At 40.6% G+C, this 26412-nt stretch overlaps 2 protein-coding genes across 3 annotated transcripts; both read right to left on the bottom strand.

Moving 5' to 3' along the window:
* Positions 1 to 451: 451 nt before the first annotated feature.
* On the bottom strand, positions 452 to 8842 carry fbxl9 (F-box and leucine rich repeat protein). 2 transcript variants are annotated; one of them, XM_066648629.1, is made up of 9 exons: positions 8698 to 8842; positions 8207 to 8305; positions 6252 to 6353; positions 5550 to 5864; positions 4339 to 5010; positions 3523 to 3741; positions 2822 to 3034; positions 2161 to 2378; positions 452 to 1166 (listed from the first exon to the last, which is right to left on the bottom strand). In XM_066648629.1, exons 2-9 carry the CDS (start codon positions 8231 to 8233, stop codon positions 998 to 1000), a joined length of 1935 nt encoding a protein of 644 aa, XP_066504726.1. In that variant the 5' UTR covers positions 8234 to 8305; positions 8698 to 8842; the 3' UTR covers positions 452 to 997. The 2 variants fall into 2 exon arrangements, with proteins under 2 accessions (XP_066504726.1, XP_066504727.1); XM_066648630.1 differs by having other exon boundaries at positions 8207 to 8294; positions 8698 to 8826.
* A 3267-nt stretch (positions 8843 to 12109) lies between these two features.
* LOC136673319 (cyclic nucleotide-gated channel beta-1-like) lies at positions 12110 to 21467 on the bottom strand. The gene is made up of 19 exons (XM_066648724.1): positions 21233 to 21467; positions 20093 to 20258; positions 19860 to 19910; positions 19188 to 19283; positions 18804 to 18958; positions 18178 to 18378; positions 17744 to 17952; positions 17603 to 17653; positions 17398 to 17484; positions 16799 to 16863; positions 16587 to 16709; positions 16346 to 16487; positions 15706 to 15865; positions 15320 to 15417; positions 14378 to 14461; positions 13749 to 13867; positions 13185 to 13331; positions 12500 to 12689; positions 12110 to 12334 (listed from the first exon to the last, which is right to left on the bottom strand). The coding sequence occupies exons 1-19, from the start codon at positions 21465 to 21467 to the stop codon at positions 12110 to 12112; spliced, it is 2604 nt and encodes an 867-aa protein (XP_066504821.1).
* Between the last annotated feature and the right edge of the window lie 4945 nt (positions 21468 to 26412).

Genomic DNA, 26412 nt, shown 5'->3' with positions numbered 1-26412 from the left:
AACTTTAGCAAGATCAAGTACTGATGTTGAATGGTTAATTCTCAATCACAAACAGCACTTTAATGCCACTTCCTGACTGACAGGAGTGGTGCCCAGTGCAGACTTCTGCTGTTGTAACCCATGATATACATTCAGAGATGCTTCTCAGATCAGTTTTGTGAAGAGCTGGTTTTACTCAAGTCTTCCTGTTAGGCAGCACAAGTCCAGCCAATCTTCTCTGACATAAGTTCTCTACAGAATGTGTGTGAATATGAGATCAGCAGTTTCTGAAACCAAACTGGAACCTTGTTATGGTCAAAATCATTTAGATATGTTTGAAATGTTAAGTCTTTGAATACTATTAGCACCGCCACCTGATTGGCTGGATAATTGTATGACATCTATAATAAAGTGGTCAGGGAATGTATATGGATCAAAGTGTGCTGAAGATGCTCTGATGTGTAAAATTATATCTTTATTTTATACCGCAGCTGCTCAACAACATGAAATCATTCAAATTCAACAGTTTCCATTCTTATAATAAATATAATTAGTACATTCCTGTTTATTCTAGAAGAGTTATTTATTTTAAACCCTTACTTTTATCCAGCAGTCATGTGATGTAGAAGTTACATGACGTATTCTGTTAACTACCAATATCAGTTCCAGGGATTTTAAATATATATTTTAAATACCCACTTTTAATACTGTAAAATAACAAATAGTTGGTATATACAATATTATGTGCGTGAAGAAGCAAGGGTTTAAGCCACACATTTTGTGCATTACTCTGAGGAGAATGTTGGTTCACCCACAGTGGAAATAACTGGAATGTATGAATTATTTTTCCCAGTGATGCATCACCACATATTTGCAGCTGAATAAATTGCATAAAGTGCATAATGATTTATTTTTTTTTTGCATTAAAGCTAATTTTTAAAGTTGTATTTATGTACTCTTCTATTAGAAAAGACCCATCGTGTATAAATGTACTCCCCCGAAAATGTAGTATTACCAATCACAGTGTGAGTAACAAGTCTGCTCCGCCCACAAATCGATACTGGACTTTTTCGAGGAAGGGCAGCTGGGACTGGAGGAGATCCACCTTTGTTACTGTAATGTCTTTGCACATGGAGATGTCTAGTGTCTTGAGCCTTTGGCAGTGCCGGCCAATCAGGGTCAGGGTCCTGTTGGAACACAGAGATTAGAGTGAATCTAAGTGGCATACAAACTTGATTGTATCTGAGTGGATTTGTCTCCAGTGCAGTGTAGTAGACTATACTTTTCATCAGATTTTTTTCAGAAGCAATATAATAAATGTGTGTTACAATATTTTAATCAATCTTGAGTAATAGTCATACTTTATACAATAAAAAGTCATTTGCTACTAAAGCTTTTTTTTTCATTCATTCATTCATTATCTGTAACCCTTATCCAATTCAGGGTCGCGGTGGATCCAGAGCCTACCTGGAATCATTGGGCGCAAGGCGGGAATACACCCTGGAGGGGGCGCCAGTCCTTCACAGGGCAACACACACACACACACACACATTCACTCACACCTACGGACACTTTTGAGTCACCAATCCACCTACCAACATGTGTTTTTGGACCGTGGGAGGAAACCTGAGCACCCGGAGGAAACCCACGCAGACACAGAGAGAACACACCAACTCCTCACAGACAGTCACCTGGAGCGGGAATCAAACCCACAACCTCCAGGTCCCTGGAGCTGTGTGACTGCGACACTACCTGCTGCGCCACCGTGTCGCCTACTAAAATTTTCATAAGTTAAAATAAAATCTCAACTTGTGCCTTCCTTGACTTCCCCATAACATACTGATGAAGAAATCTAGTATGTTTTATTTGTTTCTCCACTGGAACAAGAGAGCGTTTGTCTCTGGATTTTCTGGACATATCTCCCTGTAAATGTTGAAAAGTGGCTTTTAACGTGTCTCGTACTTGGTCCAAATACCCATTCACTGTAATGGGAGCTCCGTCACATGACACTAAAATTATATCTGAATGCATTACTCATTTTTTTCCCTCAGGTCTTTTTGAGTTTCCTTCTAATGTTGAATTAAAAAAAACATTTAAAAACGCCTTCGGGCAGAAGCTGGCGAAACACTCTAAACTGTGCTGTTTTCTGTGTGAGTTTTATGGTGTGGTGTGTGAGCTCACATGTCTGTGAGTGAGTTGCAGCAGGCTAAGTGTAGGTGTTGGAGCCGTTGAAGGTGTGGCAAGGTGCGGCTCATGCCCTGGTCAGTCAGCTGAGAGCAGTGACTCAGCACCAGGCTGGTCAGGCAGGGGCAGTGCTGAGCTACAGATGCCAGGCTTTCATCACTGATCTCAGGCAGGCTGGACAGAGAGAGACGCTGCAGCATTGGGAAATGCAGCACCTGCAGGAGGGAGGAGGGGGTTAGTGATGACTTTGACATTACGATTGTCCATTGAAAGGTTCAAATGTAATGCCCCTAACTCTCTACAAAATGCCAGAAAATATGGGCATCTCTTAGCTAAAGTAATACAACTAGGCCGTAAGTGATTTGCACGTGACTCAGAGCATGTGCTAGCCTTCATCCTCCCAGCTCCTTCACATCATGTGATGGAGGGAGATTCAGCAAGTGGATGGAACTGGCAATGGCAAAATCTTTTTTAACTAAAACATTGTTTTAAAAAAATGTTTTACTCTCGAATCATTGTGAAACTTGAAGGTTAGATTTTTTTAATTGTAGTAACTGCATTAAATCTCCATGAAAGAAAGTTCAAACATCTTAAATAATCTTATTTGTCTCTTTCATCCTACAGATCTAATGATAGCAGTGACAAATCATGTACTCACTTGTGTTATACTGGCATCTGTCAGCTTGGAGCAGCCAGAAAGGTCCAGCTCCTGTAGGCTCTTAAGTGCAAGTAGTGAAGCTCCCTCCTGCTCCTTGAAGGCCCCCAGGTCTTCGTTAGTCACTAGACGGGGCTTCTCTTGGAACGGCATGCTAGGGGGCTGGAAAAAACCCATGTTTCCAAATGTCCTTGTGAAACTGGGACCCTTATCCTCCTGCAGGAATTAAGAGTTTAATGTGAATGATTACTGGCGTGAATCTCATTCACTTTGAGATTCAGTACAGAGCACAAACTAATAGTGAGCTAGTGCTTTGTACCCACAACAAGTCAAATATATTATATATCATATAGTGTGCAGACACGCATTATTAGTAGTAAACAAGCTACTATAAAGTGTACACATGGATTTACACAGGCAATAACTGGCACAAGAAAAGCTTGCATAATCTTTATAGGACAAATGGGAGGTTGTTGAGCTATTGCACACGTGCTAAGTCGTGGGCTAGATGGGTGTAAACCCCTCTGGACTGTTGAGAAGTATATCTACATTCTCTGGTGCTACTAATGCTTTTGTGGCTGAATGCAATCAAATCCTTAAAGCAATGTTCCAACATTTTAGTGAAAATCATTCCCAGACCTGTAAAGGCTGGTACTGCATGCCAAAGGAGGTACAAAAACCCTGCTAATATGAGAATATCTCACCATTTCTGTGCTTGGCTGGTAACCATTTGTGGGCTGCACAATCCCCAGGAGCCCCCAGTCAGTGATCTCTTTGCACCATCCCAGTTTTAGCACCAGCAGGCCAGGAAGGAAGGAGGCAATGGCACGGACACTAAGGTCGGTGAGGTAGACGCAGGACATCAGGTCCAGCTCACGTAGACTACAGCCTAGCAGCTGAGCCAGAGAGTACACAGCTGCATCCTGTTTGAGAAAATAAAATAAATAGCAGAGTTCTGATACCAGCTGATATGAAAATTGTTTCACCAATATTAACGTAGCTGACACTGAATGAAAGCTTGTCTGGAGTAGTGTGATAGCACAGTTTAGCACACTGATGTTCCACCAAATGATCAGCCACAACTCTGTACAAGCTTCTATTGTGGCAGCTATAGTAGCAAAGAATCAAAGCAAAGTTAAATCTCCACTGTTTGTGTGTGATTCAGAAAGTAGTCAGACTCATTTATTGTTGCACATTGTATTGTGATGTGGATTTGATATTGACTGTCTATGACTGCAATTTTACCCATCAATCTACAATTAATTGCATGCGTAACCCTACGGACTGCATTTTTAGGATGCCATGCATGTTTAACGACATTATAAATCCATGCCAATAGAACGACTCCCACCTATGGCAACCTGAGGTTTTCAAATACCCCACTCAGACTTCTTTTTGATAACATTCTACTAGTCACTGCCCTGAACAATCAAAGGTTTTGTGATTTGCATTGATACTGAAGTCTGCAGCCTTAAAACCCAAAATCTCGATTCCACATACAGTAGCACCCCGGTGCTCACCCTGATGTAGGTGCAGTTCCTGAGGCTGAGAGATTGGAGCTGGGCATGAGGTTTTGGGGAAGAAAGACCTTTTACCAGCTCAGCCCCACCCACGTGTAAACACTCAGACAGGTCCAAGCTCCTCAAACCAGGTAGAGCCATTAAATCTGCCAGACCTTTATCCGTCATCCTCCAGTCCTGAGAGAGCGAAAGGGACCGGAGCTCTTTCAAGTCATTGGCTACAGCCAGCAAGCTGCGGCTGGTCAGCTCGGTGCAGGAGCTGAGGTCCAGGCTTTGGAGGCCCCTCTGTTGTCTACAGAGCAACTCAATGGAGTAATCTGTCAGTTCCTTGCAGCCTCTCAGAATCAGCTCCTCCAGGCGGAGGCAAGGGACCTGGGCTAAAGATCGCAAAGACTCCGGGGTGATGCTGGTCCGGCTCAGGTCAAGACTCCTCAGTGTAGACACTTGGACCTGGAGCAGACGGTAGAGGTTCCGCAAGGAAAGAATAGCCGAAGATCCCGGGCCCACAGCACAGCCACGGTAAGGGTCAAACTCAAAGGCAATATGACAGCCAGCTAGAGCCAGCCTCCGGAGCTTCGAGGTGCAGCTTGTCAGACGGTTAAAGGTGAGATCAGAAAGATAACGGAGGTCAGACAGGTCCAGATCTTCCAGGTTCTTCAGTGCTGCACGTATCTAAGAATGAGGCACATTGCAGTTCAGGTTAAAGTGATAAAACTAAATGAAATTTCCCCCCCTAACCCATCCTTATCTCATAGTCAATTGTAGTCAGTCAAGGATCTGAAGCTACAAGACCTTTATTGATGATATAATTGTTCATTTTTTATATCTCGGGATGTAATAAACAAGGGTCCAGCACAATCCATCCATCCATTATCTGTAACCCTTATCCAGTCACGGTCACGGTGGGTCCAGAGCCTACCTGGAATCATTGGGCACAAAGCACAGGGCAACACACACACACTCACACTTTCACACCTACGGACACTTTTGAGTCGCCAATCCAAGTACCAACGTGTTTTTGGACTGTGGGAGGACACGGGGGACACGGGGAGAACACACCAAACTCCTCACAGACAGTCATCTGGAGCGGGAATCGATCCCACAACCTCCAGGTCCCTGGATCTGTGTGACTGTGACACTACCACCGTGCCACCCCAGCACAATCAAATCTAATCTAAAAACCAATCTAACCTGAAAGTTGCCAGGACTACCTGCTGCCGGTGTTCCTCTCGGCTGAGGAAGGTTCCAGACATGAAGAGGCTGTCCAGTCCGTTGAGGTCAAGCTTGCGCAGCCCGGTCAGTTGTGGTAAAACAGTGAGAAGAGAGGACTCTGTTATGCTGCTACCAGGCAGAGCCAAGCTCTCTAGCCGGGGGCCAAGGCAAAAACCCACCTCCATGAGAACCTGCCGGGACAAACTAGAACCATCCAAATGACTGATGACTAGACCACAACTGGCCCTCCTAGCGAGACCACGAATAAAACTCAGAGAAGATACAGATGCAGGGAACCTGAAGATGACTTGTTTCTGAAAGAGGAGAGAGGATAGGAGCATTACATCTCTTTGTGTCTTTAAGTGCCTATTATATTCAATTGCAAAAAAATAAGCAAAATGAAAATGCTTCTGCTTTTCTGATCCCAGAAACACTGTTTCCACATGAGCACTGTTCGGCCTTTAAGGCTAACAATTTAATTCAATAAGCTTTATTGCTAACAATGCTATGTAAGGTTTCACAATAATAACATAAAACCTTTTTTTTATAAAAATGGTGTAAGGACAACTGTTTTCCATGACACAGGCCCTTTAATAATCCTAAAAGTTATTAATAACAGTCATGCTGCATTATTTAATGCAGTTCCTAAATAATAAGCCTTAGGAAATACAAAGTTTAACAGGGTTAAAAATGCTAATTACCTGGAACTGGTGATATTGACTTGCTTCATACCAGCTTCTGCACACCAGCGAGGCCTCTCTTCGGTCTGATGCATGAAGAAAGCTGAGAATGTAGGAAATGATCTGCAAGGAAGGGAACATAACCATCTCACAATTCACAACACCCATGCTTATGTTTCAGCTTCCCTATATATTCTTATAAAGCGATGATGTCACATTTTACAACAGTGTCACCTTCCAAATGTAACATAACTTTGTTTGATCAAAGAAGCAGCAGAAGTAAAAGCATGTAACTCACTCACTCACTCATGGTTAATAACTACAACCAAACTGGGGCTCTCTCTCACATACTCAATCACATTTCTGGACTGCACCACAAGGGGGTGCTAATGTACTGTTCTTACATCAGTGACATTTTGTGCCCTTGCAAAATATATAAAAATGATTTAATAGAACTATTCTAGGGTGCCAGATCCAGGGTGTGTTCCTGTCTTCCAGGTAGTTTCACCCACCGAGACGCTGAACTGGATAATGAGTTATAAATGAGTTAATGAACAACTTCTCTATTCTCTTTATATATCTGTCTATATATTGCTACTCACATGACAGTATGCTCCATAGGGCTGGTCCCCCATATGGGGGCAGCCATGTTTAAAACAGATTTTGTGCAGAATCTCTGATCCAGCCACTTGGTGTCAGTATAAAGCATGGTTTATCAACATGTGAAGCAGAATCATTGGTGAAAATGGCTGATAGTAGGCATGTTCGACTTCACCCAGCGCCGTCTGTTTTGGTGCGGTGCATGCCAGTTCGTTTTTTGCCCGACCTGGGTCTACGCCTGTGATACGTCACAATGAAACACGGCATCATAATCTCATGAGTGCCAGGTGAATGCAGGCCTCAGAGCCAGCCGCTGCAGTTGCTCCTTAGGAGCTGCGCAAGATGAGAGACAGAGCTTAATCCTCATTGGCTAGAAGCTCCGCTGAAACCTATGACGTTTATTTCTTTTTGTCCTAAACTGTAAATCTCAATTATCTCTATTAAAGACCCTGTATGTACAGTAATAAGGTCATGGTCTCTCATAGAGTGAGTTTATTTACTTTATTATTTAAAAAATTATGTAGTTCATGTCATTTAAAAAAAAGGCGTGAAATCTGCCAGAGCTCACGTGGGCTTCGGGTGGCTACTGTCCACGTTGATGGCTCTTTTCTACCCTCCCTTCCCAATTGCAACCGGATACAGTTCATCTTGAACAGTCTTTAATCAAATCCCAGTAAACATTTAGCCGTTGATTCAACGTTGAAATAACGTAATGACTGCCGTCTAATCAACGTATTATTAAGGTTGAAAATGAAAGTTGAAAAGACGTCCAAACACAGACATTGAAAAGACGACTATTAGACGTATTTTGGACGTCCACTGACGTTATCAATTGGTCACCATTTTTAACCCAGTAAACATATTGCCGTTGATTCAATGTTGAAATAACGTAATGACTGCCGTCTAATCAACGTTCTCTTAAGGTTGAAAATGAAAGTTGAAAAGACGTCCAAACACAGACATTGAAAAGACGACTATTAGACGTATTTTGGACGTCCGCTGACGTTATCAATTGGTCACCATTTTTAACCCAGTAAACATTTTGCCGTTGATTCAACGTTGAAATAACGTAATGACTGCCGTCTAATCAACGTTCTCTTAAGGTTGAAAATGAAAGTTGAAAAGACGTCCAAACACAGACATTGAAAAGACGACTATTAGACGTATTTTCGACGTTTATTGACGTTATTAATTGGTCCCGAAATAAATGACTTGTTTGAAACGCATTTTGGACGTCCACTGACGTTATCAATTGGTCACCATTTTTAAGATGGATTTTGGACGTCCGTTGACGTTTAAAATATGTCCTTGACGGACAGACTACTTTTAGACCTATTTTGAACGTTCAGGGACGTTCCTTGTTTACTGGGACTCACCTCAAGTGGCAGTTCTGGAGTGCCCATGGTGACTCACTCAGTACTAATGACCAGTGAAATTGGAGAAATGTTCGTGTCTTCTTGGCACCTGAAACGAATCTGCATAATGTAAACAAAGTAAATGTATCACTTAAATACTCATATTAGTGGACAAACAGTACTCATTCCACATTACTATATTCTTTAGGCTTAATTCAAGTAGCAATCTTCTTATGACACAGCATTATAACAGCTGCTGGTCTAAATGAATTAATGCCTGTAATGACATACGTTAGTGGACGAATGCATTTTTAGAACATTTTGCTTTAGCGTCCCACCTTAAACACACATTTACTGGACGTGTCTGAGTCATTTCAAGTCGCAAGAACATAAGGAGACCCATGGGAATTAGTCGCATTAGACATGTCAACTATGCATGACATTACACATACCATCAATACTGCTGGCTAACGTCAATGCTCAAACCCTAAAACATGACATATAACACAGACCTGCCCCTGGGATACGTGTGTTTCCATTTTAGTTCATCTAAAAAAAATCTTCCGACGAGGGTACAGCAACAATCTCCTGTTAAATCCACTACAATGACTGCCACAGAAAGAACACAGGGTCGCTACCGGGAGGATCACTTGATCAGTTATCACATGAACGCTCGAAAGGAACGCTGGGCAATGACGTTTTTCTCCGAAGAGTGTTGTTGCCGAGTCTCTCCAGCAGGTGGCGGTATTTCCGCGCATTTTAACACGGGTAACTTCATACATTAAATGACCGGAAGTTTGTGGGCACCTGCTCATCCAGCATTTTTTCTGAAATGAAAAATGTATGTAAAGGAAAATTGTCTTTCCTTGCTGCAGTAATAGCCTGTACTCTCCTGGGAATCCTGTTAGACCCTTCGTACTGTTTCATTGCATTTTGCCACAAATATTAATGAGGTCAGGTACCACATTGGTACTCTATCTTTCCAGAGAATGCAGTTCTGCTGTTGCACAGTGCTTTTTTTTTTTTTTTTTTTTTTTTTTGTTTATAACCCTCTAGTTAACCCTTGGAGTGCTGTGGGTGCTCATTTCAATATCCGTGTTATAAGGCTCTCTACAAGTATTCGGACATATAGTGTAGCTGCTGAATTTACCTAATTTCCAGGGTAATTAAATTGCAATTTTTGCTCTGTTATGTTTATACTACTCAGGTTTATTTTTATATACGGTTGAATGATTTGATGACTGAGCACTCCAACAATGATACTTGTGAATGCAGATTTAAATGACTGATGCTACAGTGTAGATTACCTAGGTTTGAGGGTACAATGTGATATTCTCAGAAACCACACAAAAACACATGGATGTGTCACAGTTCACAAGCTGCATTTAATAAAACACACTGATGCGAGTTTAAAAGGACAATCAGAATGATCACTTTCAGCAGGAAGTTGCATGAACAGAGTATATCTACAGGTCAGGCCGTGCAGACAGCTGACTAAACTATCGGTATAATTCAAACATTCCTCAGCTATACATTAATAATATAAAGACATCTGAGCACACCTGGTTGACATATTTATTCAGATATTTATATATTTTGTAAGTGATAATAAGTTACACATCATCTACAGAACACGCTTCTGCACTTCATAACATGTTAACTGTTCATTTCCTGAATTTCTAATATGCCTAAATGTATGTAACACACTATAACATCATATTTACAAGTGAGTTAAAAATGACAGAGTGAAGATATTTCACAATAATTTTACAAATAATACAACAATAAGGAAAAGCAAAGTTATGGCATATATCTGTGCGTGTGGCTTTCAGGTGGAGGGTGAAGATTGTTCTGAAACTACCACCGTATTGTTGTCAGTTCATTATGCACTCATTATACATTAAAAAAAGCAGATCCATATCATGTGAGACAAAAAAATCTAATGAATAAAAGTGACACAATGTAAAAACACCATAAAATATGCCTGGATTGATTTACAATCACATTCTGAAGCTGGTATGTAAGAAAGGCAACATATGGACTCTTTTTCAAAACATTTCACCCATCTGTTCCTTGTTAGAAAGCCCTGCTTTGTTTTTCCTTCTTATTAATGACAGCGCAGTCTCTCCAGCGAATATATCAGCAACACCCAGCGCCGTTTTCTCCTTCTCCATCTGGATGTGATAAAGGGAGCATAATCCTCGGGGGCATTCGCACCCCTCCTATTGTCTCTGTTAAAGCAGTCAGATGCCGAGCATCGTGCTAGAATTAGAGCTCATCTCTCCTCCTTAATGGAACAAAACATCGTCTTCAAACATTTCACATGTGTTTCCTGTCTCAGGAATTCAAGTCTTTGATAAACCCATGCTATTTATAATTCTCCAGTCGCTCTCTGTCTGTCCAATCAAACAGGTCGGGTCTGTAGTTTTACAGATGATTTCTGGTTTCTGTTTTCTCTCATGCTCATATTAGGTAAATTATAAACTGTTCTGAAGCTGCTCTACTAGAGGAAGAGACTGACCACTTTACTTGTGGATGAAAGGATGGAAGATCATGCTGTTACATGTTTTTGATTTGGCCAGTGGTGTACAGGTATGTGGAAAATGTGGATAAACCTGGTCAAATTATACTTGCTCATTTGAAAATAAGTGAAAATATGTTAAAGCTGTGCACCCTCCAGTGTATGTTCTTGCCTTGCGCCCAATGATTCCGGGGAGGCTCTGGACCCTGGACTTGGATTTAGCTCAAATCCTATCTTTTTTCAGAACTCTTTCTCTCTCTGATTTTTTATTTATTTATTTATTTATTTTATAAACCCTTCTCCTTATTATTATTATTTACTATATTGGACCACAGCAGGAAACGATATCTTTTGTTGTTTGTGGAAATTCAGCATCATTAAATGGTCAGAGTGTTTGATGTGAACCTCTTAATCTACAGAAACTTGGCACAAAAATGTATAGGAACCAATCGTCTGAATTTAATGCCTCTAAAAGCATCTTCACAGAAATGTCCAGAAATGAAATGGTTAAGATCAAACTAGACCTGTTTTTGAGACATTTTTTTTTACTAAATCCTGAGAGAAGAACTTCTCTTAGTTCTTATCATCACCACTGGAAATAATGAAGATCTGAAAAACAGCCTGTAATTGGTAAACGGTCGACAATGCAACGTTTCACATTGTTTACATTTCAGTGATTGAAATATCCTCAAATTGTGGACATCGGTGGATGTTAAGGGGTATTTGCATGTTGTTGAAAGTGTTTAGGGTTCCTTAAGGCACTTGGTGATATGACTGGGAAGTGAGCAGACAGAGTGGTAAGACAGACTGAAGGTTTTGGGCCTTTGCAAACTTCACAAACCAAGAGAAGGACACACACACAAAAAAAAAAAAGATTTTGAAACTCTGAACTATTGCTGCTGTGTGAAACCTTGTCTGGGCTGGACATATTGGAATTATGGCAAACACATTGCTCCATCTCCTTAGACAAAGACAATGGAAAAAGACTTATTGCAGCATCTGGAAGTAACATTGTTATATGTGACAGCGCAGGGGCTGTGTGTTACAGTGGTTATCTGACCCAGTCTAGTGCAAATGACAGTTGCGTTTATTAACTGATTATGACTGAGGACAATCTCTTAAAATGTTTACCGTATTATTATACATGTACTTGTGTTTACCCATATCAGACACACAATTTCCTCAGTGAGTTCATGGAGAGGGAAAAATGACCCTCCACACCTTTATCACCCGCCCTTGGCTGAACATTAGTAAATATTCTGAATTCAGGAATTATTCAGGAATCATTATCCTGGAATCATAGTTTCCAATAATATAAAGATAATTTTACTGCACATAGGATGCTTCTGAAATGACAGAGTGTCAAGAGATTCCATACTTTTTCTGCTGTTGTACTTTCTGGGCTACTCCTCTGGTTTGGCCATCCCCACTATCTTTCTTTCATTGGGTGACGACACCTCCTGAGTTAGGGGCTCGGCTGCGGACCGTCTCCCCTCGTCCAGGCCGGAGGGGCTGATGGAAGCTCTCTGCATAGAGCTGTCTGACATCTGGGAGATAATGTCAGGCTCTTGCTCTGAGGGCTGACCAGGGGCCGGGGAGGTGGGCAGCACAGATGAACAGATGGATGGCTGGTAAAGAAAGAAATTGTAAGTTAAGGTCTGTGTAAAAGAGGAAATACATAAATTTTGTTGCTATCACATAGAGGTATGTATATGATATAAGAGCAAAATAGTATATATATATATATATATATTTTTTTTTTTGAAATATAAAGCATGTCTTTGTCTATGTACCTGTAACGAGACACTGGACTTGTTGGTCTTCTCCTTCAGCTTGGCAAATGTGCCTCTCAGGCCAGATTTCTCAGTCATCTCAAGTGCTGCTTTTAACAGTTTGGGGGTCTCTGCCCGAGGAGGGATCACATGCACTGGCTCCTTCTCTTCCTCCTTCTTCGGCGCAGGCTTCTTACCTGCCAGCATTTTCCTTCACAACACACAGCATCACTCAGCATCAAGTTCTAGGATTCACTCTAACACTACTGAGATAGAATGTGATTAGAGCTCATTAGGATTTACAAAGTTACCCCACTTCACCACCATTAACCTTCATTTGATTTGATTTGACTGAATACCCAAAGGTGGCAAGATGATTTACATAACAGTGGAATGCACATAATAAAAGAATACACCAAATTTAATTGTTGCCTGAGAATTATATTTTGATTAAAATTTGAGCACATACTATTAAACATTACTATGATTTAATTGATTATAACACACCGAAACCAATGCAATTTTTGTTGAAAACACCCCCTGGTTCTGGCTTGTCACTCACTCACTCACTCACATTTAGCAGGATGAAAATTCTCCACAGGGTGTGCTATTGGCACATTAACAGCTTTAATGATTTGCATCAATACCAGTGTGTTACAGTCTAAGAAGATAAAAATGCTTTTGTAATACTGTGATGCTCTCTCACTTTGCTTTCTTACGGAGCAGTTTCTGGGACTCTGGATAGTGCACCAGGATTTCATTGAGGCCTTTCTTGTCCAGGATGAAGAGGTTAGTGAAGCCATGTGCTATCACATTGGCCGTTCTGCGATTTCCCCCTCCCACTGCCAGCAAACTTCATGCCAGAAATGGAGACAGATAAAGAACTATGAGCAGAGCTGACCGTCACATCAGACAGTTTGAATGAATTTAATGAATTAAACTTATTTTGCTTTAAGCTAACATTTAAAAACAGAAAATATTTTACGTTTTCTTTTTTAGCAGTAAATCTTAAATGAAAAAAAAAAAAACGTACAATCTGTTCTATTGTACTCATTCATTCATTCATTCATTATCTGTAACCTTTATCCAGTTCAGGGTCGCGGGGGGTCCAGAGCCTACCTGGAATCATTGGGCGCAAGGCGGGGAATACACCCTGGAGGGGGCGCCAGTCCTTCACAGGGCTCTAATGTACTCATGTTTTTTTTAATACAGGTGACTAAGAACTATGAAAGCAATCTATGAAAATGATTATTAAATTAGAAGAGGTCACCTGATTTCACCAAACACTGATCCTGCTTTCAGTGTTGCAAATATAGTCTTCCCATCTGGACCCCCGACCACCTGAACTTCTCCAGATTTGATGATGTACATCTCTCGCCCAACCTCGTCCTGCAAGAAAAAGAATGATCAATTGTACAATTAGCAAGCTTGACCACAGACAGTATTACATTTTAACACATATAATACAGCACTATAAACACAGGCTGTCTTGGCAGGCTGAAATTCATTTCACTTATGTTGCCTGTGATAAATGCACCACCCATAAATGTATTGTTTTGAGATTGGACATTGGAATTGCTTCATAATGGATTTAGGTGTGTGCACTAGGCTAATTATATGACAAAACCCCCAATCCATCTAAATAATGTAACCTATTAACAAAATAAATATCTAGTTGAATAATATGAGATTATACTTCCATATTTGAACAAAGGTTGTATGCTTCAACATCTCATTTGCCTGAATGGGATTTTTGCCTTGTAAAGCTCCAGTAATTCCAGCAAATATTTATATGAAAAAAAATGGTCTCATTTAAATCCTCCTGCTTGCTTGATCATCCAGAAAGTACGGAAAGTGAAATGTTTTTCTCAGTGTGTCCCAATGATAAGCATATGGTACCTTTTTGCAGACATAGTCCCCAGGAAGATATACAACGGACCTGAGTCTTTTCAGCATGTCATAAATCATCTGCCTGTCACAACCCTGAGGACAAGAAATATAACAGAGACATGAAAAATAAAAATGAGAAGAAGAGACCAAAAATAGACATAATGTGAGGCAGTACAGAGACCTGGACACACGTAGGGCCTAATAAGTGCAAATCCCATAATATACAGACGGACCAGACATGATTTCCAAAACAGATTCTAAAACATACAGTACTGTGCAAAAGGCAACATTGAGTGTGCCCACCCTTTTGTCTTTTATTACGGTTTCCATTTTTAAGGGAGACCTGTATTAACATTTTTCAAAGACACTGCAGGTATATATCTTTTTCATTTCTCAGAAGTTCAATCTCAGAAGTTTGTTTAACTTTCTGCTACTCACGGCCTAGGTAATCCCAAACATATTCAGTGATATGAATGTCTGGGCTCTGGAGTAGCCAGATGTTTCTGAAAAAACCCTCAGCTCATTTGAAAGATCTTCTTCTTTTCTGTCTATTTCCTTTTCCCAGTAATGGCTTCCTGACGATTATAGAACAAACACCTTTGGATTTGTCCAGTTTTACAGCACTAATCCAATCACAATGATCTTCTCTTGATTATTTCACTCTGACTCTTCCCTTCTTTAGATTAGAATGATATATCTTCTGTGAAATTAATTACCTGTACTTAAAGGATATTTTATTTAGAAATTAAATAAATGGTGTGTTCTAACTTTTGAATAGTTTGGCGTGTCTCAAAAGTTAGGGAATATAAGGAAACACCCTTTACCTTCAGCATTTGTCTAAATTTGGCTCAGTGTCTTTTACATGGGTGTTCCCTTACTTTTCTGTTTCTTTACCTTTGAGACATCCTGCATTTGAACTCAAAATGAAATCCAAATACATGCTGTTCCTACCTCAAAAAGTGGGACTTTACTGACAATAGAGTAGTTCACATCCACGGCTATATCCAGCCTCATTTTGTCTGGTAACTGCATCATCAACTCCTGTTCATCTGTACAAAGAATGATGAAGACCTGTTAGCAGATGGTGTACACATTTTTCATCCAAACTTATGTAATTATAGCACTATAGATCTGCAAATAAAGGCAAGCACTGAACTGAGCTGAAGCAACAATTAATGACCATGCATTTTTAATAAACAGTAAATAAACTGTAATTAAAAGAACTAAAAATATAAATGTAAACAATTGCAGTTAAAAACCACACATAGTAACGTATCCAGAGTTCAGCAGTTGAGAGCTGGCTTTGGAACCAAAGAGTGAACGAGGTTTAGTCTTACCCAGCATGCCCTGGGACTGCCAGGTGTAGTTGTACCAGGTCTTCACCCTGTTCTGCACACTTCTGGGAATGTGGTTAGAACCCATGTACTTCACTGTGCTGTCCATACACGAACGGTAGTGTGTCTGATCAGCAGTGGCTGCGCCCACAACGTCCCTCATCTAACACAGAATAAAACAGCACACTGCTGCCTCTCATATTTACAAGATACGGACACATGGATCCCATCAGAATATCATAATGTCAATATTACAATATATAAGTCTCGCTGGTTAGTTAGGATGGCTGTTCAGCACCAGTGTTTATTAGCAAACATAATAATTAACTCACACTCGTCTAACACTTTCAAGAGAGGGTATTGATCTGTTCAGTGGTGCTGTGTTAGCACATAGCCAATTCACCATTGTTAAATTAAAAATGTACAGTTTTAATTGAAGAACTAATAGTGTTGTGGTGAATTAGCTGTGCAGCAGCAATTGGCTACACCAGTCTCAGTGGAACAATGTGCTAGCCCTCATGCTACCAGGTTTATGCCGTTGAGTGTGAGGGTGTAGTAGCTAACAGGTTGACGGTGAGTAAATTGGGCAAATTGGATTAAATATTTAAAAATATAAAACAAAAAAGCACGATTAAAGCAATACCTGTCCAATCATGATGGAAAAGGCAAATACACCAACAAAGTAGTTGACCAGTTGAAAAATAATTTCAGAGAGATTGGTTGGTTCTGGCAGGTTGCCAATAGTGATGAGTGTCTTCACAGCAAAGTAGTAACACCGGATATAACTGGAGGAAAAGGGCATTGACAGACAAACATTTATTCATCATGTAACTTTGGGCTAAAACATAAGTTAAACATATACAAGAGAATTAAAAGGCGCATACGCATTGCCTTCTCCATTGTAAACCCACTGTGTAGAGCCCAGGCCTTTATAGGCAGAAACCCAGTAATAGAGACAGGCGTTGCAGTGGAGAGTGTACAGCAGGTAGGTGGTGGTCCGAATCACTCTAGAAACAGAACGTAACATATTAACAATGACCAGGATCATAAAATTCATTTTAAAGCATGTAAAGTTGGAGGCAAAACTTGTACTCACCTGTAGACATAGGCTTTAGTCAAAATGGCCTCGAGACGCATGTTGAACTCAAAGAAAGACTTGATCTGAATAAAAACAGGAGAGGTAGGTTCTGACAAACTGATTCAAATATGACACTGATATTTAATCCAAACTTTAAACAATGAATTATGCTAAGTACCATTAAAGAACAGTTCACAGGAAACTAACTCTGGTGGCGTCCTGCAGAATGTAAAGTTTATTAAATTAGATCCCAATTTTACGTTCCAGTATTGATATTAATAAAAGCTGGAATACGCAAATGAGGTCTCTAACCCAGTCACAATATTCCAGGTGAGTTTCTTATATGAATTTCGATGAATCAAGATATGAATGTAATCCAACAGAAGGCCAACACTGCCATTAATGCAATGTCATTGGACATCTCAGCTAATACAGCTGCTGGGGTTGGCAACCACAGATGTGTTCTGCAGCCATGAGTATGTGGAATGATCTGAAATGTGAGCAAATTTATTCCTTGAATATCTAATTTAAAACAGTCACATGACCACGTTAGCAGTTTTGGGTGAACTGTCTGAACTTTTGATCACATAGAAGAAAGTGCTATATGTGAGGCCTGCCTTCAGTAGCCGTGGGCAGCGGAGGAGAGGGTTGACCCCTGTTTTGAGATAGAAAAGTTCCAGGGGAAGGAGACTTGCCACGTCCAGCTGTAACCCATTCAAACCAAATATAGACACTGTGTAAACAACGACATCTGAGAACACAAACACACATTTCCTTTCAGTAAATAATGCTGTCTGAGCGCTGCTAAGGCTTTGCTCTTACCTTGAATCGAAGAGCTTTGATGTAATTGTCTCTCATTTCCTTCTTGTCAGTCTAGAATATAAAAGATTAATATGAGCATGCAGTGATTTTAGGATAACAATCCTTAATTCACACGGGCACCGACTCCCCAGCTTCACACACCACAATATCCCCACCACGGATGAACTGCATGCGGGGCTGGAAGAGCAGGATGTCCATGATGTAGATGGCATCACACAGGTAGTCAGTTATTAGCCACAGATGGATGTTTTCTGGGGTCTGAAAGGGCAAAGCCCATCGCACCGGGATCATCCACAGGTTCCAGTTCCAGGCCAAAGTGACAAAGAAGAGCCAGAGCACATACATCCTGTCTGTGGATAAGGACAGGAGAAAGACATGAGTTACTACATAACCAGCAATATCACTAGCATTCGGAAATAATAGTGTATATTCTCATCTCTATATTATGGGGTTATAAGGCAGTATAAAACTGGATGTAGCTGGTGCATGACAGAACGCTTCGATCAAGAAGAGGAAGAAGGAGGGGAGAAAAGGAGGAAGAAGAATGAAAGGCTTCATAAGGGGAAGGGCCTCACTGGTGAAGGGGTCGATGCTAGCCGGGAAGCGATATTGAAGTAGGCGGCCCATCTTGGACTGACGTTTCACCTTAAAGCACAGCACCCTGCTGTACAACTCCTGTTTAGGCTCCTCCTCAGCAGGAGCCTCTTGCTCTTCCTCTTTGGCCACTGGATCTTCCACAGGCTCAGGAGGTGGTAATGGAGCTGCCTTTACAGGGGCTGCGCATGGCAAAATTACAGAGAGGAATTCTTTATGCCACTCATGCTATGTTTGCATTTTCAGAAAAAACACTTCTGGCAAGTGTACATTTATAAAACCAATGAAAATATTCTCAGAGGGGCAACTGGGGGTACGTTTACATTAGAATCAAACTTCAGACATTTAATCATTCATCTTCTTTAACAACTTCATCATTTTAGGGACACGGTGATCAGGAGTCAGCCTATACAGGGACTCCAGGTGGAGACTGAGCCCGCAACCCCAGGAGATGGGTGGCAGTGAGACTGCCTGCAGCGCCACTATGCCAACAAACTTGTCCTGACTAATATACGGAAAAACTGTGTAGCCAAACTTCTGCTTTAAAATTATGCCACTTTTTCACTATTTAAAATGTGGAATTGTAACAAATTAAGGTTTTGCTCACAAGCAGGTGGTGTGTCATTGTCTGAGTCGTCTGGATCAATGAGTTTCTCCTTGGCGCGCTCAGTCCTCTCTTTAAATAGCTTGACCAGCTCCTGCAGTCGTTCGTTCACCACAGTGCTGGTCTGACTGGCTGAGGATGCCGGACGTTCCTTCAGTCTGTCAAAAGGGGACAAAGGCACTACCTACAGTAGCTTGCATGCATGTAATTTATGAGTGCAGTTATATAAAGCACTAGTACAGTGTTAAAATTGTTAAATAATCTATTGTTTTTGCTTGGATCAGCATCTTTATATATATATATATATATTAACAGAAGTACACTGCATGTTTCAGGAGTAGTACAAAAACATGCATCTATCAGATATATATCAGTATTGTCATATACCCATCATCACTGGTGATGCTGCTCTGGCTGGGCCATGCCCTCACTGTGGTTTCTAGTTCCTCCTCATCTTCATCTCCTGAAGAGTACAGCTTCTTTCTGCCAGGGAGAGTGACAGAAAACTCTAAACTTGTTTATTTAGTAACAAGATAAGTGTACCAGTCTTTGATAACATAACAATATTAATTAATTAAATTAATAATAATTTATTTATAAACTATTTTTAAATGTTTTTAAAACGTAAGTCGCAAATGATTATGAGCAAAGTGTATTTAGGCAAAAAATACTCTAAAAAAGGATACAATCACAAATGTACATCACAAATGACGGTTAAGATGCTTGCCATGCACATGTTTTATGAGTTTGGGATGATGGAATGAGGCTAGCTGATGACTGATATTTAATAGCTTACATTCTGGTCCAAATAGTTTGTGGTTTTCTGTCCCTGAAGCCAGCACAGTATCCATCCACAGGTGTGTGTGTGTGTGTGCATGTGTGTGTGTGTGTGTGTGTATGTGTGTGTGTGTGTGTGTGTGTGTGTGTGTGTGTGTTCAGAAAAGGCAACAATTCCAGCAAAGTGAAAACAAAATCATAATTAGACAAAACAATAAATCAGAATACAAATGTATTAAAGCTTCCCCTACACCTGGCTGATTCACTCTGATTCACCCCTACACCTGGCTGATCTCTAAGGCTCTATAATGCATTCGGACAGGCTGCAGTTCACTACAGGAAGAGAAGGCAATAACTCAACAGTGGCACATAACCATTATGGTGTAAAACGTCTCAGTCAGTTAATTATTCACATAACAGACAAAAATAATTTAGGTACAGCAATTCTCATACACAGTATCACACTGAACAGAGCGTGGTCTGTGTTGTTGTGTAGGTGTAACAAGGGACCAAACCTGGTTCTACTTGCTTTAGATGCTCTGGGTACTTTGAGGGTTTTGAGGTTAGGGTCTTGTGGGATAATGATCTGGGGCATTTGGTGGGATATTTGCCCTCGCTGCTCATTGTCTGAGTCCATGTCTTCTACATTTACGGCTGGGTGAACGCTGAGTCTGGAGTCAGCTGTAAAAAAGGCCACAGCAGAAAAAACACAGATCACTCAGGGATGAGTCACCCAGGGACGGTTTCCCAGATGAAGCCTGTTACTGTGCCAGAAGATGCCTCACATGATTCTTATTTATTCAAATCCATAAAATGATGATGTTTGGTCTATATAAGCTAAGGAAAACCTAGTAAAATGTTCTATAAATTATGGAGTATCTTAATGTTTGAGTATGTTCAACTTAAAATATAACATTCATTCATTTATTTATTATCTGTAAACGCTTATCCAGGTCAGGGTCGCGGTGGGTCCAGAGCCTACCTGGAATCATTGGGCGCAAGGCAGGAATACACCCTGGAGGGGGCGCCAGTCCTTCACAGGGCAACACACACACACACATTCACTCACACACTCACACCTACGGACACTTTTGAGTCGCCAATCCACCTACCAACGTGTGTTTTTGGACTGTGGGAGGAAACCGGAGCACCCGGAGGAAACCCACGCAGACACAGGGAGAACACACCACACTCCTCACAGACAGTCACCCGGAGGAAACCCACGCAGACACAGGGAGAACACACCACACTCCTCACAGACAGTCACCCGGAGGAAACCCACGCAGACACAGGGAGAACACAAAACACTCCTCACAGACAGTCACCCGGAGGAAACCCACGCAGACACAGGGAGAACACACCACACTCCTCACAGACAGTCACCCGGAGCGGGAGTAGAACCCACAACCTCCAGGTCCTACCTGCTGCGCCACCGTGCTGCCCGTAAAATATAACATCTGAGCTTAAATGTATGAAAATTGTCTTTGTATTATTTGTATTTAGTCTCTAAAGAAAATTTACCACAAAGCATTACAGAATATTTCTGCATTAAAAATGTACCAAGTAATCTCATTTACTCTATATGAGAATATATTTGCAAACACATATCTCTAGCACGCTAAATATCATCAGTATACTCAGCACTAGTAGATCACCTGTTGGTCTAGTGGAGGTGCACTCATCTTCAATGCAGAAGGCAGGGTTAGAGAGGCCTGAGGTCTGGGGGGAAGGGCTGATAGGGGGCAGGCGGGGGTAGGAAGGCACATTAGGCAGGTCCAGAGTGGAGGGTGCAGAGGGGGAGGGGGTGCGGGGGCTGCAGAGGGGGGACTGCCGAACCAAGCGGTTCAGCTCCAGGTCCCGACCCTGCTGCTGCTGCTGTTGCTTAGGCATCCTGCACTGGTCTCAGACTGTTCAGACGATTCTGAACAGTGGCATAGCACTGCCGGGCACGCTGTGGGATGCTGGAGAGACGCTGCGGGACGTTGGACAAGTTATGAGGAACGCTGCAGATCCGTTGTGGAATATTGGAGATCTGTTGTGGAATATTGGAGATCTGTTGTGGAATGCGTTCCTTAACGTTAGAGAGCCGTTGAGGAAAAGCTGGCAGCCTCTGTGAGAGTTTGGAAAGCCCCTGAGGTAAACTGCAAGGAACAGTCTGGGAAAACTTGGGAAGTTTTGGTGGAAAAGTAGGGAGCTGCTGGGGAAATTTGGGCACCCTTTCTGAGATTTGCTGAGGAATACTAGCAAGCTGTTGAGGCAGCTGATTGAATCGTGTGGGTAAGGAGGGCAGCTGTTCGGTGACTCTGGATAGTTGCTGGGGCAGCTTGGGCATGGGGGGCACTTTGGGCAGGGTGATGTTGTTTTCTGTCAGCAGCCGGTCGACGTGGTTGAGGCACACTTTTGTGTAGGGGATGTGCATAAGGCAGGCCTTCAGCGAATTACACCTGGAGGGAACTGAATGCACAGCAACCGGGTCAGCAAACACATCAGAACTATGACATGCAAAATGTAGGACATTTTCAAGGCTACCATGACAGGGACAGTGTCAAATATATTTCTAGAAATCAGCTTGAAGTTTGTGAAGACTTACCGGAAGATGCCTCCTCTGTTAATGTCTCCTCCTCCTGAGCACGGAAAAGAGTTATGAGGAGAGATGAGGAATAGAACGAAGCAAGGTTTCAATGCCAATTTAACGCACAGAACTGGGAGCAAAACAACAATACCTAAAAACAAGGGTCTAAAAGTGCTGATTTAATCCCGCTGCACACTGAGCAAAAACAGCGGTCTTGCAAGTGTTTGCCACATTACGTTACGCCAATAAACACTTGGCCAAATTCTGTGACTTCATTTCATTGATGTTTTTCTGTGCTGCGTTTCAGAATTTATGATGCACTCTCTGCTAAGGTCATCCTCCAGCTCAATGTAGTTGTCAGTATCATTATTACCATTATTATCAATATTATTGATATTAATCTTTTTATTATTGTTTTTGTTGTTAATAAAATTATTAATAAGTTAATTTTTAGCTAAAGGTTATTTGGTTTGGGTTTTTGTTTGTTTTCGCAAAGGCACTAAATCAGCTGTCGGTGTACACATCACATTAAGCGCTCTAAAACAACTGATTTTAAAGGGGCCATATTCTATATATTTTTAATGTTTTATGAGGTTATGTATCCAAGTTATAATTATTTTTGTTCTAACGTTTCTTTATCTCTTAGGACTGAACAGGTTGTCTCTGTTTCTAAATGTTTGAGGTTGATATATGAATGTATATTTTGATTGGTAGACGTGTGCCATTCTCTTTAGTTGTAAAATTTTGAACATTTGGAACTGACCACGGTTTGTGTGTTTTAGGTCATTTCCTTAGATTTGAGTTCAAAGCCTGTCACAATTTCTCTTGTAAACTCTATGAGCAGATTTTGTATTCCTTCACAAGAGAAATGAGACAGCTTTTTAAAAAGCAGTGGAAAACAGGAAGCAAACTGTTAAATTTACATAGAAACTCCTGCATAAAGTAAATTTTAGCATCTCCTTTGGAATGTTGCATTTCCCCACAATCAAACAACATGTAAATCTTTTACTCCACATATTCCACTCTAATAACTCTGGTATAGACTGCATGCTGTGTCAATGCTCATCGCTTTAATGTGAATAGGTAAGAACCAAAGTGCTGTAGAGTGAAATGGCAGCCGTTTGTGGTTGTGACATCATAACCATGATGAAATTAAACTGGGGCTGTTTCTTAAGCTTAGTCTGTGTAAATGTATTGAAAGTTAAACAATATCAGTTTCTTTGATCACAGTAAATCAAAGAAATCAGCAAAATCAAAAAAAAAAATTCAGGTTTTAATTATATGGCCCCTTTAACTCATGACCAAACCATTCTTTCACAATTGTTGCCTTTGACATCATTATTGTGGCAAAAATCGTCCAGTGTGTACCTGCCTTACGTGAGATCAGTGTAATCCTTTTATTTCCTGATGATTATAGCTTGCTCAGGAGAAAGTTTAGTTAGATGATGACCACATCATATGTATCATCAGATGAAAAAACTGAGCAATCATTACCTGATCCTGTGCAGAAACAACAAATAAAAAAGCTGCTGGTTAAATGAGACTTACCTGAACATCAGTAGAAGACACAGTGGCGCTGCGAGAGGCCTTGGGTTGCTCAGTGACTACTGATTCAGCATCTGATGAGGCCTCAGAATCCTCTTCTTCTGATTCTTCTGGCTCTTCTGTTGGAGAGGCTCCTGCTCTTACAGGCTCAGGCTCTGGAGGTGGTGAAGGAACTCTGGGTTCTTCTTCTGGAAGTATCTCTGAAAGTTCTTCTACTTCGTCTGTCTGCTCTACTTCCTCTAGAACTCCCACAGCCTCAACCAGATCCTCTTTGACTTCTTTTTCTAGATCTTCTGCTTCTTCTACATTCTCTACATTCTTATCTGGATGTCCAGTTGTCTCTAGGTCATCTACCTCTTCCTCAGCTTCCTGTTCTGAATCCTTCACTAGTTCTTCTGAATGGCCTTTTGCCTCTTCTACAGCCTCTTCTAGCTCTTCAGCATCAACTAGCTCTTCAACTTCCTGGACAAACTCCTCTACTATGCTCTCTGCACACCTGTAGGACACACACAACACATGGCATCTTGAGAATGTGATATTTTAATGAAAATGAGTCATTATAATGAGGCAATGGGTCAGTAATTCAAACTTTAGGGCAGTATTTTGAGAAAGAGTTATTATTTCAATATCCCATGCCAAAATGGTTTCTGCACTGCTGACAGAAAGAAAGAGGAAGTTAAAAAAACAAACAAACAGGTGATATGACCTCTCTCACCTGTGCAGAATGGCCTTACTCGTACACGGAATGCTCCCATAAATTAAAATATGTATGTAAAATACTAATTTTACGTTTAATTTTAAGTGTAAACCAATTGTGAATAATTATATGAAACAGGAATACTGTAGTTTAATTCCTATACGAAGGAAATTATGAGTAGAATCTCTACTCTATCTTAAGATTGATTGCAGCTGTTCTACGATTTTTTCCTTTGTGACATAATAATGATAATTTATGAATAATAATAATAATAATAATAAAGAAACGTCGAGTAAACCAGATATATATGGTATAAACATAATCACTCATGTATGATCTTACTGTGAGAATCCCAGGCCAGTTCTCTGTACATCCTCTAATGTATTTCCCCCATTGATTTATCAACCTCCTGAATGCCCCATTAATCGTAACTAATCGTTTGCCAGGAGCTTAATCCTCGATTAATCCATTTGCGTTTCCTTGTTAGTTATCTGCGCGCCGTCGCCATCCTTTACTGCCACGAAGCGGGAAAACAAGCTGAGGATGCTCGAGTGGTACCTAAGCAACCGTCAAGGAGGGAGCAGCCGTTACTATGGGACGCGACTCTGTTGCCAGGACAGCAGTGGATACGCTTATTCAACAGATTTCTATGGAGATTCCCAAAAGCAGCATTAATATTTACAAACAGCGCTCTAGATGCATTATGGGATATATTCTGAATGTTCAGACAAAGATTTGTGTGTTCAGTCCCCATTTCAAACAGACATGAGCCTGACAGCGCTGGAAGATTAGAAGAACCAATGAATTTGCTGCAATTCTTTGTAATTAATGCATTTGTTTGGCCATAAGAGGGCGATATAGCGGTACATTATAAAGTTCCCCACTGTTGGACCTTAAAATATGAATGCATAATACATAATTCCTATCCCCATGATTCAGAAGATTCCTTTGATTATACTCTGATAAAAAAAAAACTTATCTAAATAATTTCATCTGCTGTGAACATGAACATCCCATGCTTGGTACACTCTTGTTAATGTCATTTAGCTGTGTTCCTCAACATGAAGTCATACTTCTTTCCTGGAGACATTCACCATTAAGTAATATCTGGAACACTCCATATCTTCAGCATGAATCTGCAACTTGAAGAAAATGAGAAGAGTGGATGTTCCCTTCTCCTTTTATCCTTGTGATTGATATTGATATTGTGATACTGAGTGATTGGGTCAGTTGAAAAGTTCAACTGATTTAAACTTCAACTGCCTTTGAATATCCTCACGCTATTATTACCAGCCCTAACTTTTTTTCATTCAAACTAAAGAACTAAAGAAATAGATCCTGAATGGCTTAAGAAATTGGACGTGTTAAAAAAAACATTTATTAGATTCAGTGGAGCTGAAAATTGTTTTTAAACATTGCTTTTTAAAGTTTAGAAAAATTAAATTGCATCCAGTTCCTGAATCACTCTCCTATAGGGAAAAGCTTGTACGCTTTTAGGTTTTACAGTTGATGTGGTTATCAGATACAATAAAGAAAAAATAAGCTGTTTCAAAATCGTGAAAGTAACATAACATTAAATATAATCAACTAATGACCTAAAATGTATGTGTTGTAGTTTTTCATTTTATTTTTAAAATGTTCAAGAGCATGATTTCTTTAGATTTTTGGTCATTTAACTAAGCTAAGCTAAATAAAAGAAAGTGGTGCCTTGTTTGAATGTTGTTTTTTCTGTGTTGAAGTTCCTGCCTATAGTTATAGTGTACTTGGACATTTGTACCTTACTTAAAATGTTCACCGTATTAAGTTAAAGTTAAAGTTTAAATGTGCATTAAGTGTCCAAATAGGTTTGAGGTCCAAAAGGTCTTACTTGGTGACATTGCTCTGTGAGATTTCAACTTCATTCATCTCGTCCTCCAGCACCTGTAACCTGGTATACACATGAAAAGTGAGTTTCTGAACAGTGTGTTATTTTACTTATTAATTTACTGCATTAAAATACAGAATACTGCATGTTTATAAGT

The sequence above is a fragment of the Hoplias malabaricus genome, chromosome 17 (assembly GCF_029633855.1).
Source record: "Hoplias malabaricus isolate fHopMal1 chromosome 17, fHopMal1.hap1, whole genome shotgun sequence".
Classification (NCBI taxonomy): domain Eukaryota; kingdom Metazoa; phylum Chordata; class Actinopteri; order Characiformes; family Erythrinidae; genus Hoplias; species Hoplias malabaricus.
The sequence above is the reverse complement of the archived record's forward strand: the minus strand, read 5'-3'. Positions and strand labels throughout refer to the sequence as shown.